The sequence below is a fragment of the Vanacampus margaritifer genome, chromosome 14 (genome assembly GCF_051991255.1).
Source record: "Vanacampus margaritifer isolate UIUO_Vmar chromosome 14, RoL_Vmar_1.0, whole genome shotgun sequence".
Taxonomy (NCBI): Eukaryota; Metazoa; Chordata; class Actinopteri; order Syngnathiformes; family Syngnathidae; genus Vanacampus; species Vanacampus margaritifer.
The window spans coordinates 13894949-13910314 of NC_135445.1; the positions used below are offsets into that span (position 1 = coordinate 13894949).

A 15366-nucleotide genomic window follows, 5' to 3' on the forward strand; every position below is an offset into this window, starting at 1 on the left:
CCCCTCGGTGCGTATTAATAAATTGTTTTGACTTTTCAGGCATGTTTAAAGGAATTGACATGCAAACTGCATTATATGGCTGGCGCATTTTGGAAAATAAAAATATGGACTTTTTTTTTTAATTGACGAATTATAATTAATACAGACATATAAAAACGTGAGCATGCAGTTAAAAGCAAAACTGGCTGTAACATTTTTAGAATTGTATATAAATAAATAAATAAAGGCGCTGCCACTATTTTTTTTTCATGGTTCAAATTATGGGCCAAAAAGGAAGAATCGGACTTGTATTTTTATGCTGTAGTTCTAAAGCATAACCATTAAAGTACAAAACAGAGAATATCATCAATAATGCACCACATATAATTTTTTATTGATTCAATTTAATTTAATAACTAAAAACAACAACAACAACGGGGGTTTCATCCTGACCCACATTCTCACAAATTGATAGGGAATTTTTTTCTTTTTAAATAACAGTGGGCCATTATAAATTTTTTTAACAACTTCAACGGCCATACAAAACGTAGCCTATGTAACAATATGATGCAACAATCAAACAAATGTTTATTCTTATACACCATGAGCTTTTGTGGCTTAAATGATATTTCCTCTCAAGTTTAAATCACTTTGAGAATTGCACTGCAGGTCAAATAATCTAGGCAGGCTATTGACAATTCCTAACTTCCGTCATAAATCAAAATGGCCAATGGCGGTCTTACTCGGTGAAATGACCCTCTCCATTGAAAAGCATTGGATTTTGGATTATTGTAATTTGATGAGTGAGGATTAAATGTCATTTGACTATTATGACAATCTGCCTGGTTTGTAGTTACAGGCAGAAGCGATACAATACGCCATTTGTTTTCACCTTCTAAAGGAAGCATTTGCATTGCGGAAATATCAGAAATGCCCAAATGTTCGGAATTGTCAATTTGATTAATAGTTTGTATAGTTTAGAGACCTTGCTTAAAAAAATAAATAACTGAAGGGATTTTTTTTTTTAAGATATAAAAGAAATAACACTCAGATAAATATACAAATCCAAAAAACACAGTTTTGCATGTTAAAAACTCTCAACATTTTTGCAAGTCTTCTTTACACAGTTGGACTTGAAAATGTTTAATTCCAAACATCAACACGCACGCACACTCAAATAAAATGTAATAAAACCAAATGAATTCACGTTATTTGTCCATCATTGATCACTCCAAAAAGTGTTGTGAACAATGTTAATGTCTTTATTAAAAAGTCCCTGTTTGGATGGGGTAAGAGGCTGGAGGTGTGGAGGGGAAAGTGGTTGGGCGGGAGGGATGGGATGGGGGTTGTTCTCCATAAGTGGGAGGCCGGGTCATCTCCTAAACCTTCGAAAGGGTCTGCTGTGTGATTTGGAGTAGGGTTCCCAGCGCTTCCTCTCTGGCGGCTTGTTATAGACGTAGGCAGACGGGCCCGAGTACTCCTCATCTGGATTCTCCTCCATCATCTGCAGCTTGGCCTCGATGGCGCGGATCTTAGCGCTCGTACTTGAGGAGGACACACACACACACACACACACACACGCAGACACAAATATATTAAAGAGGAAGTTAGCAGGCTTAAAGGGAAATACTGGTGCGAGAGTGCCAATCGAAGAGTGACATTTTAAACGGAGGATACGTGGTGCAGGTGAGAGGAGGAAGAGCAGGAGTGAGATGATGTGTCTGGGCGGGTGTGAAGGGAAGATGGTGTTTTTATTTCCTCTCGTGTGAGGAGCGCCATTTCAAGTCTACACTAGAGTCCAAGTGTGCGGTCTGTCCCGAGAAGAGCTCTCGAGATGGCATCCCGCGCTCGGGGGCGCCATCTCTCGCTAAGAGCCCTCACTCTGCGGCGATGAAAGCTGACGAGGACAAGAGCCGCTCCCCGAAATAATAGCAGGACTTGCCGACATGACTGCGGACACGCAAGTAGACGGTCAATGACATGGACTGCGGCTGTCTCTTTTTGTAAATGGGATGCTTTCATATGAAGATGAGTTACTATCTGGCTGAAAGTGAACCTCATGAAAATTCTACTGCCACAGAGAGAATAATACACACACACACACAAAAAAAATAAAAAATAAAAAATAAAATATATATATATATATATATATATACACATAATTTAAATTAATAGTGTTTTTTTTTTTTAATGAATGAATATGGAAAAAGATTTTACACACTGTACCATTTCCACAAAATAATTTGTACCTCTGGATAAAAAAAGCTAAGTGTGGGGAGTTTTGGTTGGTTGCTGAAATATACGAGTGCAGTCAATAATTGGGGTGATGATTACCAAAAGCCCTGGATTGGCTAACAACCAGTTCAGGGTGTACCCCGCCTACTGGCTGGAGCCAGCTGGGATAGGCTCCAGCGCTCCCCCACGACCTTTATGAGGACTATGCGGTGAAGAAAATGGATGGATGGCTAGATTACCAAAAGCCTCTTACATATCCACACACACCTCTTTATTTGTCAACCCTTTCTTCTTTTTGTATTATTTTAATTTACATGATCAGGATATTTCGGGCAATCACCGATCAGCGAGTTTGAAGGAAAAAAAAAAGATAACAGATCACCAATTTGATCAGAAGATTAAGCAATATATCTATTTAACTCATTGACTCACAGCCATTTTCACTGAAGCAACCCTCTTCGCTCCCGGCTGTTTTACTGGATTTTGACTGATTTTGCAAGGCCCACAGGATATTGTGTTCTATTGCTATAAAAAACATGCAACCTACCAAAAGAAAGATTAGAGTTTCTTCTTTCATCAGGAAAAAAGTATATTTCTATCTGTTTTGTAAGATTTTTCATTAGCATATAGCTAAGTTTCATTACTATCCACAAATCTGTTAAAACAGTGGGGAAAAAACAGCTTGCTGCAGCATGGCCCTGGCTGATCTCTTATACTCTTCTGCCACCTGCTGGCCGTTTCTGTAATAACTACAATTGCTTCAAACATTCTTTTCAGTTCAGAGGCTGCATCAAAGCCTTCTGTATGCTCTAGCATAAAAACAAACAAACATAAAAAAAAGTATAAATACGTATTTGGGAAAATGGTAAATTTTTAAAATACAACATATTTATGTGTTTTTGTGAGCAAATGAGTTAAACAACATTTATAGTTACTCTACATTTGACCGCGACCATTCGCGAAGAATAGGGATTGGCCTGCCCCACGAATTGGTCAATTACGTTTGATTCGCTCTGAAATTGTCTGAATAATAATTAAATAAATAATGATGATAATTCCCCCCCCCCATGACGTGGTACGAGTCAACACAAAATGTGAATAAGAATTCACCATAAACACGCAGCCAACATTAATCCCGATGGCACACAATTATTGTCTAAAAGTGAAATGAAACAACCAAGCAATTAATAAATGTTCAAGGGAAAATGTGTTAAGTGTGTGCTCAAACAACCTAAGGTGGTTCGTCGTCAAGGCTCCCTCGGCTCCGTTGCCGCTGCTTGACGGCTCCAAGCTGGAAGGCATCGTCTTGTCGTTACGGAAACCTTCAAAACTCTGCAGATGATGATGATGATGATGGCAACACAAAAGCACACACAGACGGAAAGAGACAAAGCAAAGAGGTGAAATAACTGATAATGACGGTCATAAAAGTCAGAAAGCAGTCATGTAACACATAACATTGCATCTAAAATGAAAGAATGAAGAGTTAGTTTAGCATTTAGCAAACAACTACAGAACACGCATGGAGAGAGGAGCGCTCCAATAAAACTCCCAAACAGGCTTCTGTCAGTAGTGAATTCTCTTTACCCTATGGACCAAAAAAAAAAAGAGACAATAAACAAAATGGACGTCAGGTTGGCACCACATTGAATATTGGTTATTGTATATACTGTGTTTTTATCCTTGTCAATGGCTAGAGCCAATACAATAAAGTAAAAAACAAAACACAACTGTTTCTTCTTCGGTTGTTACTTCAGGTCTTTACCGTGCACTGCTGTTGATATAGCGCCTCCATAATGGCGCAACGATGCAACTGCAGTTAACTCATTCACTGCCATTGACGGCTACAGACGTCAAAAATTCATTTGAACTATTTCTAATAGTTTCAATTTTTTTTCCACTTTTATTAACAAGAGTATGAAAACCGAGGAAAAAATGCATTGTACATTTAGAACAGATATAAAATTTTAACTAGTGAAGTCATGTGATTAATTACGATTAAAAAAAAATTACTCGCCTGATGCCCCTAATTAAAAAAAGAAAAAATATTTAAAAAATCAGGGGCGTCAGACGATTAAATATTTTTAATTGTAATTAATCGCATGACTTCAATAGTTAACTCACGGTTAATTACAAATGTTTTACCTGTTCTAAATGTACAATATTTTTTTCCTAGGTTTTCATACTCTTGTTAACAAAAGTGGGAAAAAAATGTGAAACCAATAGCAATAGTTAAAATGAAATTTTGACGTCTATAGCCGCCAATGGCAGTTAATTCTTTGACCGCCTAAAACGTTAAATAACGTTTAGTAAAATCCTACGGAGGAGCGCCAAAGACGTTAAAAGACGTTCACCAAGTTTTTTTTGGGAAACTGGTGGAGGAAAGCCTTGGCCAGCTGTGCTGAAAGTATCAAGCAGATCTAGTTAGTATAATGACTATTTTTGGCCCCTAGATGGCAGCAATGACTCTCTTTGGACAAGATCGGGTAGGCGTCAGTAGTAGAAGACGTGAGGCGGAGCTAGAGTGTTCAGGGGAGAATGGCTGAGAAAGCGAAAATGGCGACCGGTGGCAAGCAGCTCACGCTTGATCGTTTTTTTCAAAGAAGAGAAGCATCAACCAGTGCTAAAGAGCACATTGATGACGACGATGATGATGATGGTGACTCCGAGGTTGACGCCGAAGTTGGAAGCGTTGACGCGGCGGCTATGATCACGTCATGAAGCCTCACCGGCTAGCAATGCTAACGCCGGAAAACGCGGAGCACAACCGAGCACTTCTGCACAGGCGGACGTTCAATCGGACGACGAAGAGTGCCCCGAGTCCAATGCATTTTCATCGGAGGAGTGGGTACAGTCTGATCACGGAGAAGACACTGGTTATGGATTACGATGCCACCATGAATGGAGCGGATAAGATGGATCAGAACTTCTCTTACCACCCGGTATAGGAACTGAAGGACATGAGGAAGCCAGACGTAACACCACCGTAACGTCACCGTATCATGATCATGAGAGCAGACTTGATGGCAACATGGCCAAGCACACACTGCGGTATATACTTGCTATTCCCCGGAAAAAAAGGCCAGCAAAAAAGTGTAGCGTCTGCAATCGCAGTGAAACTAATCTGTTGTGCAAATCCTGCTGCGTCCCCTTGCACGTAGGGGAGTGTAACAAAAAGAAAAACTGTATTTGAAACATTCACACAATTGTAAATAGTACCACGGTTGCGCACATTTGTAAATAGTTTGCCAAATTGTTTTGTCAAATTGTTACACTGTTGAATGTAAATAAACGTATTTTGCTATCAAAAAACACTTTTTCATTGTTGGTGGTAGTGTTTTACAGAAGTAAAGCACTGTTTAGGTGTTTGTGGCATCATTCATGGAAAAAAAAGGTGTCAAATTCACTAGAGTGCATGAAATAATATCGTTTCACAAAAAGCTTGATTTCTCCGTATTTTGTTTCAAAACAGAGCATTTGGGTGAAACTAACCATTTTCTATTGTTGATTACTAAAAAACGGAATAAGGTAGAAACAAACTTTTTTTTCTGATGAAAGATGAGAGTCCAATCTTTCATTTGGTAGTATGTGTGTTTCCATAGTCCAAACACAACATTTTCGGTGGACCTTGAAAGATCAGTCAAAATGCTTAAATCGGCTGGCACCCACGGCATCCCTTTTCTGAAAACGTCTGGCGGTCAAAGAGTTAATGAGTTAAAATACGTTGCTGCCGAGCTCAATCAACACAGCTGGAGCGCTGCGGCTGTGTTGAGCGATATCAGTCGCTCAGGCTCGAGGCGGCAAGCAAATTAGGTAGTGGCGGCCGCCTCCAAATTTCCTACATAGGAACCCTCGAGAACTCGAAGTTAGAATACCGGTAATGGAAAATTGCATACAAATTTGTTTTTGGAGAAGACCAATGTATGTATCAAAAGCACTAGCGGTACTAGTAAAAACAATAAAATAATAAAAATTACGTCTTAAATGGGAAAAGACAAATAAAAAAACAAGGATTATATTCTCTGAAAAAATACTCCCTTTAGTTAAAAAAAAAAAAGGACTTTAGTAATAACCTTTTTATTTTTTTAAAAAAACTTGTCACAAAACGTTAAGTATAAATAATTGTTTTTTATGTGTATTTTAATATATTATGTCTTATCTGAGAAAATAAATATCCTAAAATATAGGATTATATTCGCAAATAAATACATAAATACTATAGGAATTTATTCCAGTAATATCCTTTAAAAAAAAAAAACTTAAACATTTCATTCATACAGGGATGTCAGAAAACGTTAAGTAGGTTTGTTATGTGTGTTTTATTGGCGCTAAACTACAGATGGCGAAACCCAGTTTGTGAACGACAGTCTAGTAAAAAAACAAAACTGTACCACTTACTAAGCATATAATCAGATTGCTCCGGTGGGAGATTTTGTTGTCTCGTTGGTGGTAATTGTTATAATAAATAAGTAGAATTAGGCCACGATGATGAAAAGCGACACGTGTGTGTGTGCTAGCATGTGATTCATCTCTATACAGGATATCCCACCACTATTTGCCAGTAAGCAGTCTATTGTTAACGGACAAGAGTTGTACTGAGATCCCGCTGCTGTCTCTGTAAACTAGTGACTTGAGATGGAACGCGAAGAATGGCGGCTTGAATCCTCTTTTAGTCATGTTTTTCCAGGTACCAAAATTCCAGGACAGTCCTAACTGAAAGCAATTGTTGACCACTGCTACTGTACCTTTCGCATGACATTGTCATCATCGGTGAATGGAAGGAGCGAATGTGACACTTACCCTTACCTGTGCGTGTGCCCAACGCACAACCAGTTTCTTGGACAGCGCCAGCTTGCCATTCAAGCACTGGATGGCTCTTTCAGCCTCCTGCAGACAGAGGGAAGATGGATGACATGTTGATTGTCTTTATAGCTGAGGTAGGGAAACGAAATTAGAGTTCAACCAATAAGTGACTCTCACGCCACAATACAAGGAGTCCTCAAAAGACACACTCCATTAATGCCATACTCACTGTTTTTCACTTGATTGATTAGTAGAAGTGGGAATCTTTGACTGTCTCACGATTCGATTTGATTCCGATTTTTGGTTCTGCGATTCTATTCAGAATCGATTTTTCATTCAGAACCATTTGTGATTCAAAATGATTTGATTGACAATGATTTCTGATTTCGAATGGAGATATTAAAATGTACTAAACACACAAAATGAATTACACACAGTGCACACCTAAATGTAAAACGCACTTTGTTTAGCTTGTTTCCCTAACATAGCTAGTTCAAGGCTAACACACAATGGAAAGTGATGTTAACTCGCTAACGCTAATTAGCGCGCTACTCGTGGCACTTTTGTCACTCAAAAGAACGGCTATAACCCCCTCCAACTTTTATTGGCATGACTTGATCAGGACTTTTTCCTTCTACTATAATGATGTAACGCACGGAACAACACTGCCCCTAAGTGGCCAAATCGTGTACAACATGAACAGTGCTCCCAATAAAGGCACACACAAACAAGGGCGAGACAGTATAAAATAATTTAGATAAAATCAATTTTGGTGCATTAAAAATCGATTCTGAAATGTGCTAAATGAGAATCGTTTTTTTTGGCACATCTCTATTGATTACTTATAGCCGGGACCACATAAATATTCAACATAAATGTGAACAATTCCGTCTTACAAATTCAGGTTACAGACCTCCGTTGCAAACCAAGGAGCCTGCATATTAATTAATGAAGCACTTAATCTGGGAGTGTGAGTAAGTGTGTGTGAGTGGAGAAGATAAACACACACTTCCTTTGTATAACTCTTCTGGGAGGACTTCATAGCCCAATGATAGACACTGGCTGTGAAACGAGATGCTTATCATGATCCCTCCCGGGTCATTCGAAAACAAATACAGGCTGTGCGGCAAGTCAAGTTAGGGGTGGGGGATGGGGGTCCTCTCTGGTGTTTTTAAATACAAAACAGAATGCACTTTTGTGACAGACGCTTATTACGTTGTGATTATTTTAAGGTGGACATCATGACGATGCATAATAAATAGTTATTGTTGGGCAGAAACCTCTTATGTCCAAATGTGGTCAATTTAATTTTTTCAAAAGTCAATAGTATTATTTAGTCCCCACATGGATCTGTTATTATTTATTATTATTAGGGCTGGGTTTAAAATTTTTAATAATTTAATAATTTATATCGATTTTCCTTTTCAAACTCGATATTGATTCATAAAACCATGAATCGTTTATTTTAATGTCCCTTTTCCCATAAATTCTTAAGGATATAGAATTTTAAAGGCCATTTTTTTCAAAATCTTAGTCTCTTGAAAGTTACTGTTCACACGAATTGAAAAGTATTTTCTTACATTTATGAAAGACCTGACATATTGCACTTTTAGACAATTCAGAACATTTTTAGTTTAGATTTACAATTATTAAATTAGAATTATGAAAATGTTTTCATCTTATCCTTGCTGATCTCAATGTTTGTGAAACACTAAAGTGATTATAGCATGTGTTAAAATTTCCTTTGGAATTTGATAGTTGTGGAGTTTTTTTTATCATGTCCTTGACATTTAAGAAGATCATATGTTCCATAATTAATCAATATTGGATTGAAGTGAAACAAATTGAATCGATAGGGAAAAATCTAATCGAACTGAACTCTTGTGAATTGATAGCTAATCAACTGAGGAAATTAGAATCGATACCCAGCCCTAATTATTATCATCATCATCATTTAATAATAATAATAATAATTTTTCAAAACAAATTATTAACTAATCCAAAGCACAAAACAACTCCATGTTGAAGAAAATGGGAAATAATGGTGTCCACACAAAATATTGACACTTTAGGCATTTTCACTTAGGGGTGTACTCACTTTTGTTGCCAGGGGTTACGCTATTAATGGCTGTATTTTTGAGTTATTTTGAGGGAACGCGAAATTTACACACAAGCTATAAACGGACTCCTTTTCATTGTGTCAAACTCATTTCTTCAGTGTTGTCCCATGAAAAGATATACAGTAACTCAATATCTGCAGGGATAGTGTGCATAATGGTAAGATTAATTGTGTGTGTGTGTGTGTACCTCTCTGGTGTTGAAGTTGACAAAGCAGTACCCTCGCGGTTGCCCCTCCAGAGGACCGGACTTATGGAACAGGAAGTCAAACTGTTTGACATGGCCAAACCTTTCTAAAAGCTTCACCAAGTGATACCTGCCAAGAGAAGAAACATGGGACACATAAATAACAAAAAGCCACAGGGGTGTAAAATGAGTATATGATTGATCTTTATTTATTTAGTTGAAAAAAAAAATACTGGAACAAAAGGAAACCGTTTTGTGTCCACATCAGAAGGATTGTCATCCTGCACCCCTGCCACTGTACAGTGTGAATCTGTCAAGTGTCCGGGATAATGAGAATGGCAGCTTTCCCCTGCCCGACACCTTTTTAGCAGCGGGGCCAGCTGTTGTGGCACGCCTGAGACAGTAAATCTTTTATTGAGACAATGCCGAGGATACGGTAGCAGGACAATGAGGGAATAAAACAAAGGAAGCCTCGGGCTCCCCTCCCGTGCGCCCTCTGCACAAACAACACGCAGCGAGCGGCTCCACTTAGAAATGTGCTCACGGGAGAGCTATGCGCTGTGCGCGTTTGGAAGCGTGGGTACGGCCGGGCTCGTAGCGGCTTGGGAAAAATGTGTCTTCTGGGAAAAGAGGCTGGACAATGAGACCTGCGTCACCTGCCGACATCCAGGCAATGACAATGTATTAAAACTGAAATCAGAGTGCACCGCTGTATTTTTAGATTTCGACTTCAGGCTATGTTTACGCTACGTTGCCGATGACTACGATGGTCCCGTTTATCGCGGAATCTGTGATGGGTTCTGGGGGGGACAGGGGCTGCTCAGGCTAAAAAAAAATACAGCAAATTTCAGCTATTTTGTTATTGTAACTTAAGTGCATAACATGCATTCACAAATCAATACATGTTTTCAATTTTTAAAGTGTGTTCATATGTTCGAATGTGAGGTGAGTTGTTCAAACGGAAAGCTCAAATTTGAATATGTGAATTTGACTTAATGTGCTATGTTCAAAAGTAGAAGCCAGATCTTGTAGCCGCACATATAGTGCCTGAAAGTTACATTTTTTATATATAGAATATTATATAGCCTTTAGTGGAGTAAATCAATACTTTTTTTAAACACTATCATTTTATAAGTTAAAAAAGGCTATTGATCAGTCTGATATCTGCCGCTAATTGTTGGTGGAACGGTCACGTTTTAGTTTAGTTGTGGACAATTTGTTGCCTTATTTGATTAAACATCTATTGGTGTATGCAAATAACTTTTTTTTTTATTTTTACAGTGTACAACTAGCATGCAGATACTTTGTAAAGTTTGTCAAATGTAAAATTGTTACACGAGTGCATATTTGTAAATACTTTATTTTGCCATCAAAAGCATATTTTCATTGTTGCCGTTGTTGGTATTTTATAGAGTTGTCACTTAAGCACAAATTATATCTTTTCACAAAAGCTTGTTTTCTGAGGTTTTCTTTTTTTTGTCCAACGCAAGCGATTTGGGTGAAACCACCCATGTTCTACTGCTAAAAATATTTTGTCCAGAATTAATTAGGTAACTTCATTATTTTTCATGTAGAATTAATACCTCTAAATACAAATTTTTCCACTTGCTGTCGACTGAAGATGACATCACCTGTGCTGAGGAAATAGGTAACGAGTCTGACCAATCATGGCTCACCTGTTTTCTGGGTTTGGTCAGCAAACTGAGCCATGATTGGTTGTTACTTCCCCAGCACAGGCGATGTCATCTTCAGTCGACAGCACGTGGACAAATGTGTTTTTAAAGTTATTAACTCATTCACTGCCATTGACGGTTATAAACGTCAAAAATTCATTTGAACTATTTCTATTAGTTTAATATTTTTTTCCACTTTTGTTAAGAGTATGAAAATGTACATTTAGAACAGATATAAAATTTGTGATTAATCGTGAGTTAACTAGTGAAGTCATGCGATGAATTACAATTAAAAAAATTAAACGCCTGACGAGATGATTATTAAAAATTAGGGGCGTCAGGCGATTACATTTTTTCAATAGTTAACTCACGATTAATCACAAATTTTATATCTGTTCTAAATCTACATTTTCATATTCTTGTTAACAAAAGTAGAAAATAGAAATAGCTCAAATGATTTTTTTACGTTTATAACCATCAATGGCAGTGAATTAGTTAATTGTACAAGAAAAATAATGAAGTTTTCAAATTCATTCTGGACAAAATATGAACTTTTTACTGCTGAAAACTGCTCAATGAATCAAGTATCCCTCTAAGTAAAAAAATTAATAAATTAGAAAACTTTTTTGGGGGTGATGAAAGAGGTCAATTTTTCATTTGATTATTTCTGTGTTTACATAAAACACAATATTCTGCAACCTTGAAACCTTCTGCATCCCTAAAATTGTCTGACACTTAACTCATTCACTGTCAATGACGGCGATAGACGTCAAAAATTCATTTGAACTATTTCTATTAATTTAACATTTTTTCCCCACTTTTGTCAACTAGTGTATGAAAACCTAGAATTTTTTTATTGTACATTTAGAACTGATATAACATTTGTATTTAATCGTGAGTTAACTACTGAAGTCATGCAATCAATTACGATTAAAAATTTTAATCGCCTGATGCCCCTAATTTTAATTATTTTTTAAATCGCGTCAGGCGATTACAATTTTTAATATTAATTAATCGCTTGACTTCAATAGCTAATTCACGATTAATCACAAATGTTATATCTGTTCTAAACGTACAATAAAAACAATTCTAGGTTTTCATACTCTTGTTAACAAGTGTGGGGGGGGGGGGGGGTTAAACGAATAGAAATAGTTCAAATGAATTTTTGACGTTTATAGCCGTCAATGGCAGTGAATGAGTTAACAGGTTCTCTTTTGTTGAATGGCTGGTATTGAGAAAGTTAAAGGCACATTTTTACAGAAAAAAACTGATAGAACTCCAAAGAACACACAAAGAAAGATGTCAGACTTTGCAGGACTCAAGGTGACTCCAGGTGAAATACTGTTTTGTTTTGTTGTACATTTGTACAGCTCCCTTGAGGGCTTAAGACCACAAATGACTTCTGCTTTTCCCAGACAACACCCTGCAAACATGCCTAACCAAAGTTACTAACTAATAAAGCAATTGCAAGACTTCATACATTGCAGCTAATATTCATATATATGATATTAAATAGACTTCTTTTTTTAAAGATACAGTATTAAGCAAACACATACCCAGTAACCCACGCACACAAAAAAGAAACCTCTGTGTCAGTGGTAAAAAAAATAAAAAATACAGTATATAAACAAACTGGTGCATATACAATGCAGACACTCCAAGAACATTTTTGGATACTCGCAACAGAACCACAATGGACTGCGCCTCATGGGGGCCGTAAAAACCGCCGGAGGAAGAGGAGGAGATGGTGGGGGGGAGGAAGGGGTGGGAGAGCCTGCAGAGAGTGAGAGTAAAGTTCAGAGCGGCAACGTTTACGGCAAGGTGAAAGGTGGAGGGCGGGAGGATGCTGCTGCCAAGGAAGCGAGGTGAGAAGACAGGTAGTGGGAGAAATGAGGAAAAGGAAAAACGGGGGGGGGGGGGGTTAATTTCAGGAAAGTGATGATCTAAGTGGACAGCGGTGGAGCTACAATGCAAAATATGACAAGGAGTGGATGTTATATGATGCTCCAATTTCTGAAGACACCTGGCAAGTGGGAACTGTAAAGTTGTGAGGGGAAAAAACGCATGACGTGTCTTCTTTAAGTCACTTTAAAATAAATGTGTAACTGTCACAACTTTGAAAGACAATTTGTAGAACAAAAATGATACATAAATAACCCATTACTCTTTCCTGCAACGCTTGTTTCAACGACTTTTTGCTTACCAAGTTAAAAATAAATAAAAAATCATTTGAATTGGCGGAACTGGAACATTACTACCGAAAGTGAAATAATCCATTATATGATTTGATGTGTTAAGCTTTTTGCAAGGGCAATGTGGCGCTGCATTCCTCCTCAAATGGTCACAACTCTGCTCGGTGGAACAAACAAAGTGTACCGCCAGGAGCTAATTAATCTTCCCAATCAGCAACAGGAGCCGTGGGCATTTCTCATGTTTTCTCTTCATACGGTGCGCGAGTAGCGCTATTTAAACAGAAGTGGAGCAGGGCATAGGAACGGGAAGGAAACGCCTGTCTAGACGCCTACCAGAGCTGCAACACATATATTCTGCAGAAGCCCCCCAATGGACACACAAAAACAATCTCGTAGCACAAAAAAAAAAAAAAAAAGACCTCCTAGTCTAGTATTGTGCATAAACCTAATCTCAAACGCACACATTTGTGCTGTTATTCACATTCGGAGTCCTCCAATTGCTATGCAAAGGACCAACAAGAGGACATAATACAATATACATTGGTATCTAAAAAAAAAGGCAAAAATAAAATGTGCATAATTTGGGGATTTAATGTTGGGTACAATTTATTTTGTGTCGCACTTATTGGTTTTACATAAATTCACCTCCTGTTTTTGTTCCCATTCCTTCAATGCAAAGGATAGCATTGTCAGCCAACCAGTATTTTTTTTAATAATGGACACGTTTGTCAAAGCAAAAATCTGACATCATGTCACGTCACGACTCACAACTGTTAAAATCTTAAACCATTGGCTGTACAGTTAATACAGGCTGTAAACTAGCCAGTGGAATTCATAATTCCAAAAAATACAATATATATCAATGGAAAATTTTGTTTTGAAATCAGATCAATATTACAGAGCAGATCGTCGTCGACCTTCAACTCAAGATACATCCGTAGAAAATACACAAAATACAGCAAGAAACGCGCAGACACAGGTCCAGGTTGACAAAGAGAGCGTAAACAAGGCAGGTGGGTGAAGAATGATGCAGAGCAGCTCCACGCTTCACTGCCACTGTTTCACACAACCAAGCCCCTGTCTGCTTCGTCTCAACCTACAACACACACGCGCTACACGCACAGTTCATCAATCATGCGTGCACAAAGATGTGCCTCTCTCTGGGAGGCAGACGCGGGCACCTTTAGAAGGCAAAGTTTGGGATTTATAAAACAAACATCAGTCTTGCGTCGAATGCCTTAACGCTGCTTAGATTTGGCAGCTTCATGTGTGCGCGTCAAATTTTGTCAGGTTTGGGTGAAAAGTGGATTTGTGTTACATTCTGATCATATTTCTAACAACTGTCGGGTGCAGTTTTTCACCACTGTACTTACATCAACAGTATCAAAACGCACTTTAATATGCTAACAAGATCATAAACTCACTCAGTGATTTTGGGATCGATGTTGCCTATCCATAGGCGGTTTCCATCATGGGCTCCACTGTCTGAAATGATGGAGGCATTTTCCATAGTCTCTGCTGCAGACGACATGTGTCCACTGACAATTAAGACAAAGTAAAAGAAGATAATTGTACATTACTGTATTTATTATTCAACAAACTAATTTGGTGGAGGAACATTGTCTTTTTCAGAGGTAAGTTAAACACCATGCATCTCTTATTATTTGATTTAAAAAACAACACACGCGGCGCCAAAGAAAGTCATTTTTAATTTTAAAGAAATCATGCGCTGTAGTTCTGGTAAACACTTGCAGTCTCGTGTTGCAGAACACAAACGAGCATGTGTCTTTAGTTACCAAAAACACTATTTAAATTGACAGCGCGCTGCTCGATTTTAGTAACAGTGCTCAGTGCCGTAAAATCACTACCAAAATTGAGCAACTAATGTTAATTTCAGCTTTATTTTTTAGCAGGTCACTAGCGGTTAGCATATTTCGCACTTACCTCCTCACTCGATCAAACCTGCTACGACCGCGGTTTCTTCAATTGAATTTGCTTGTTATCCCGCTGTCGGGATGCTTCAGTGATGTCAAGTAATGACAACAGTCATTCTAAATCCATGGAGTGGATTATTGATTTTAAATCCAGTTTGATATCTTGTTTTGAGAGCGAGGCAGTAGGTTTTCCAACGTCCAAAAACACAGGCGCACTGTGATGTCGTTGCCTTATTTGAAGCGCAC

The 15366-nt window shown here is 38.0% G+C and overlaps 1 protein-coding gene across 2 annotated transcripts; it reads right to left on the bottom strand.

Annotated features, from left to right (window-relative positions):
* Positions 1 to 349: 349 nt before the first annotated feature.
* Positions 350 to 15345, bottom strand: rbm18 (RNA binding motif protein 18). Of its 2 annotated transcripts, none has more exons than XM_077543116.1 (6): positions 15131 to 15345; positions 14611 to 14724; positions 9325 to 9451; positions 7021 to 7101; positions 3446 to 3546; positions 350 to 1523 (listed from the first exon to the last, which is right to left on the bottom strand). In XM_077543116.1, exons 2-6 carry the CDS (start codon positions 14715 to 14717, stop codon positions 1352 to 1354), a joined length of 588 nt encoding a protein of 195 aa, XP_077399242.1. In that variant the 5' UTR covers positions 14718 to 14724; positions 15131 to 15345; the 3' UTR covers positions 350 to 1351. The 2 variants fall into 2 exon arrangements, with proteins under 2 accessions (XP_077399242.1, XP_077399241.1); XM_077543115.1 differs by having other exon boundaries at positions 7015 to 7101.
* Between the last annotated feature and the right edge of the window lie 21 nt (positions 15346 to 15366).

What these genes read in the sequence shown, in the direction of transcription:
- rbm18 (XM_077543115.1), bottom strand. Translation starts at nt 14,717, where the DNA reads ATGTCGTCTGCAGCAGAGACTATGGAAAATGCCTCCATCATTTCAGAC. An exon ending in TCAACTTCAACACCAGAGAG is followed by an intron (nt 7,102 to 9,324) that starts GTACACACACAC and finishes CTCTGTCTGCAG; the next exon opens with GAGGCTGAAAGAGCCATCCA. An exon ending in GGGCACACGCACAGGTAAGG is followed by an intron (nt 3,547 to 7,014) that starts GTAAGTGTCACA and finishes CATCATCTGCAG; the next exon opens with AGTTTTGAAGGTTTCCGTAA.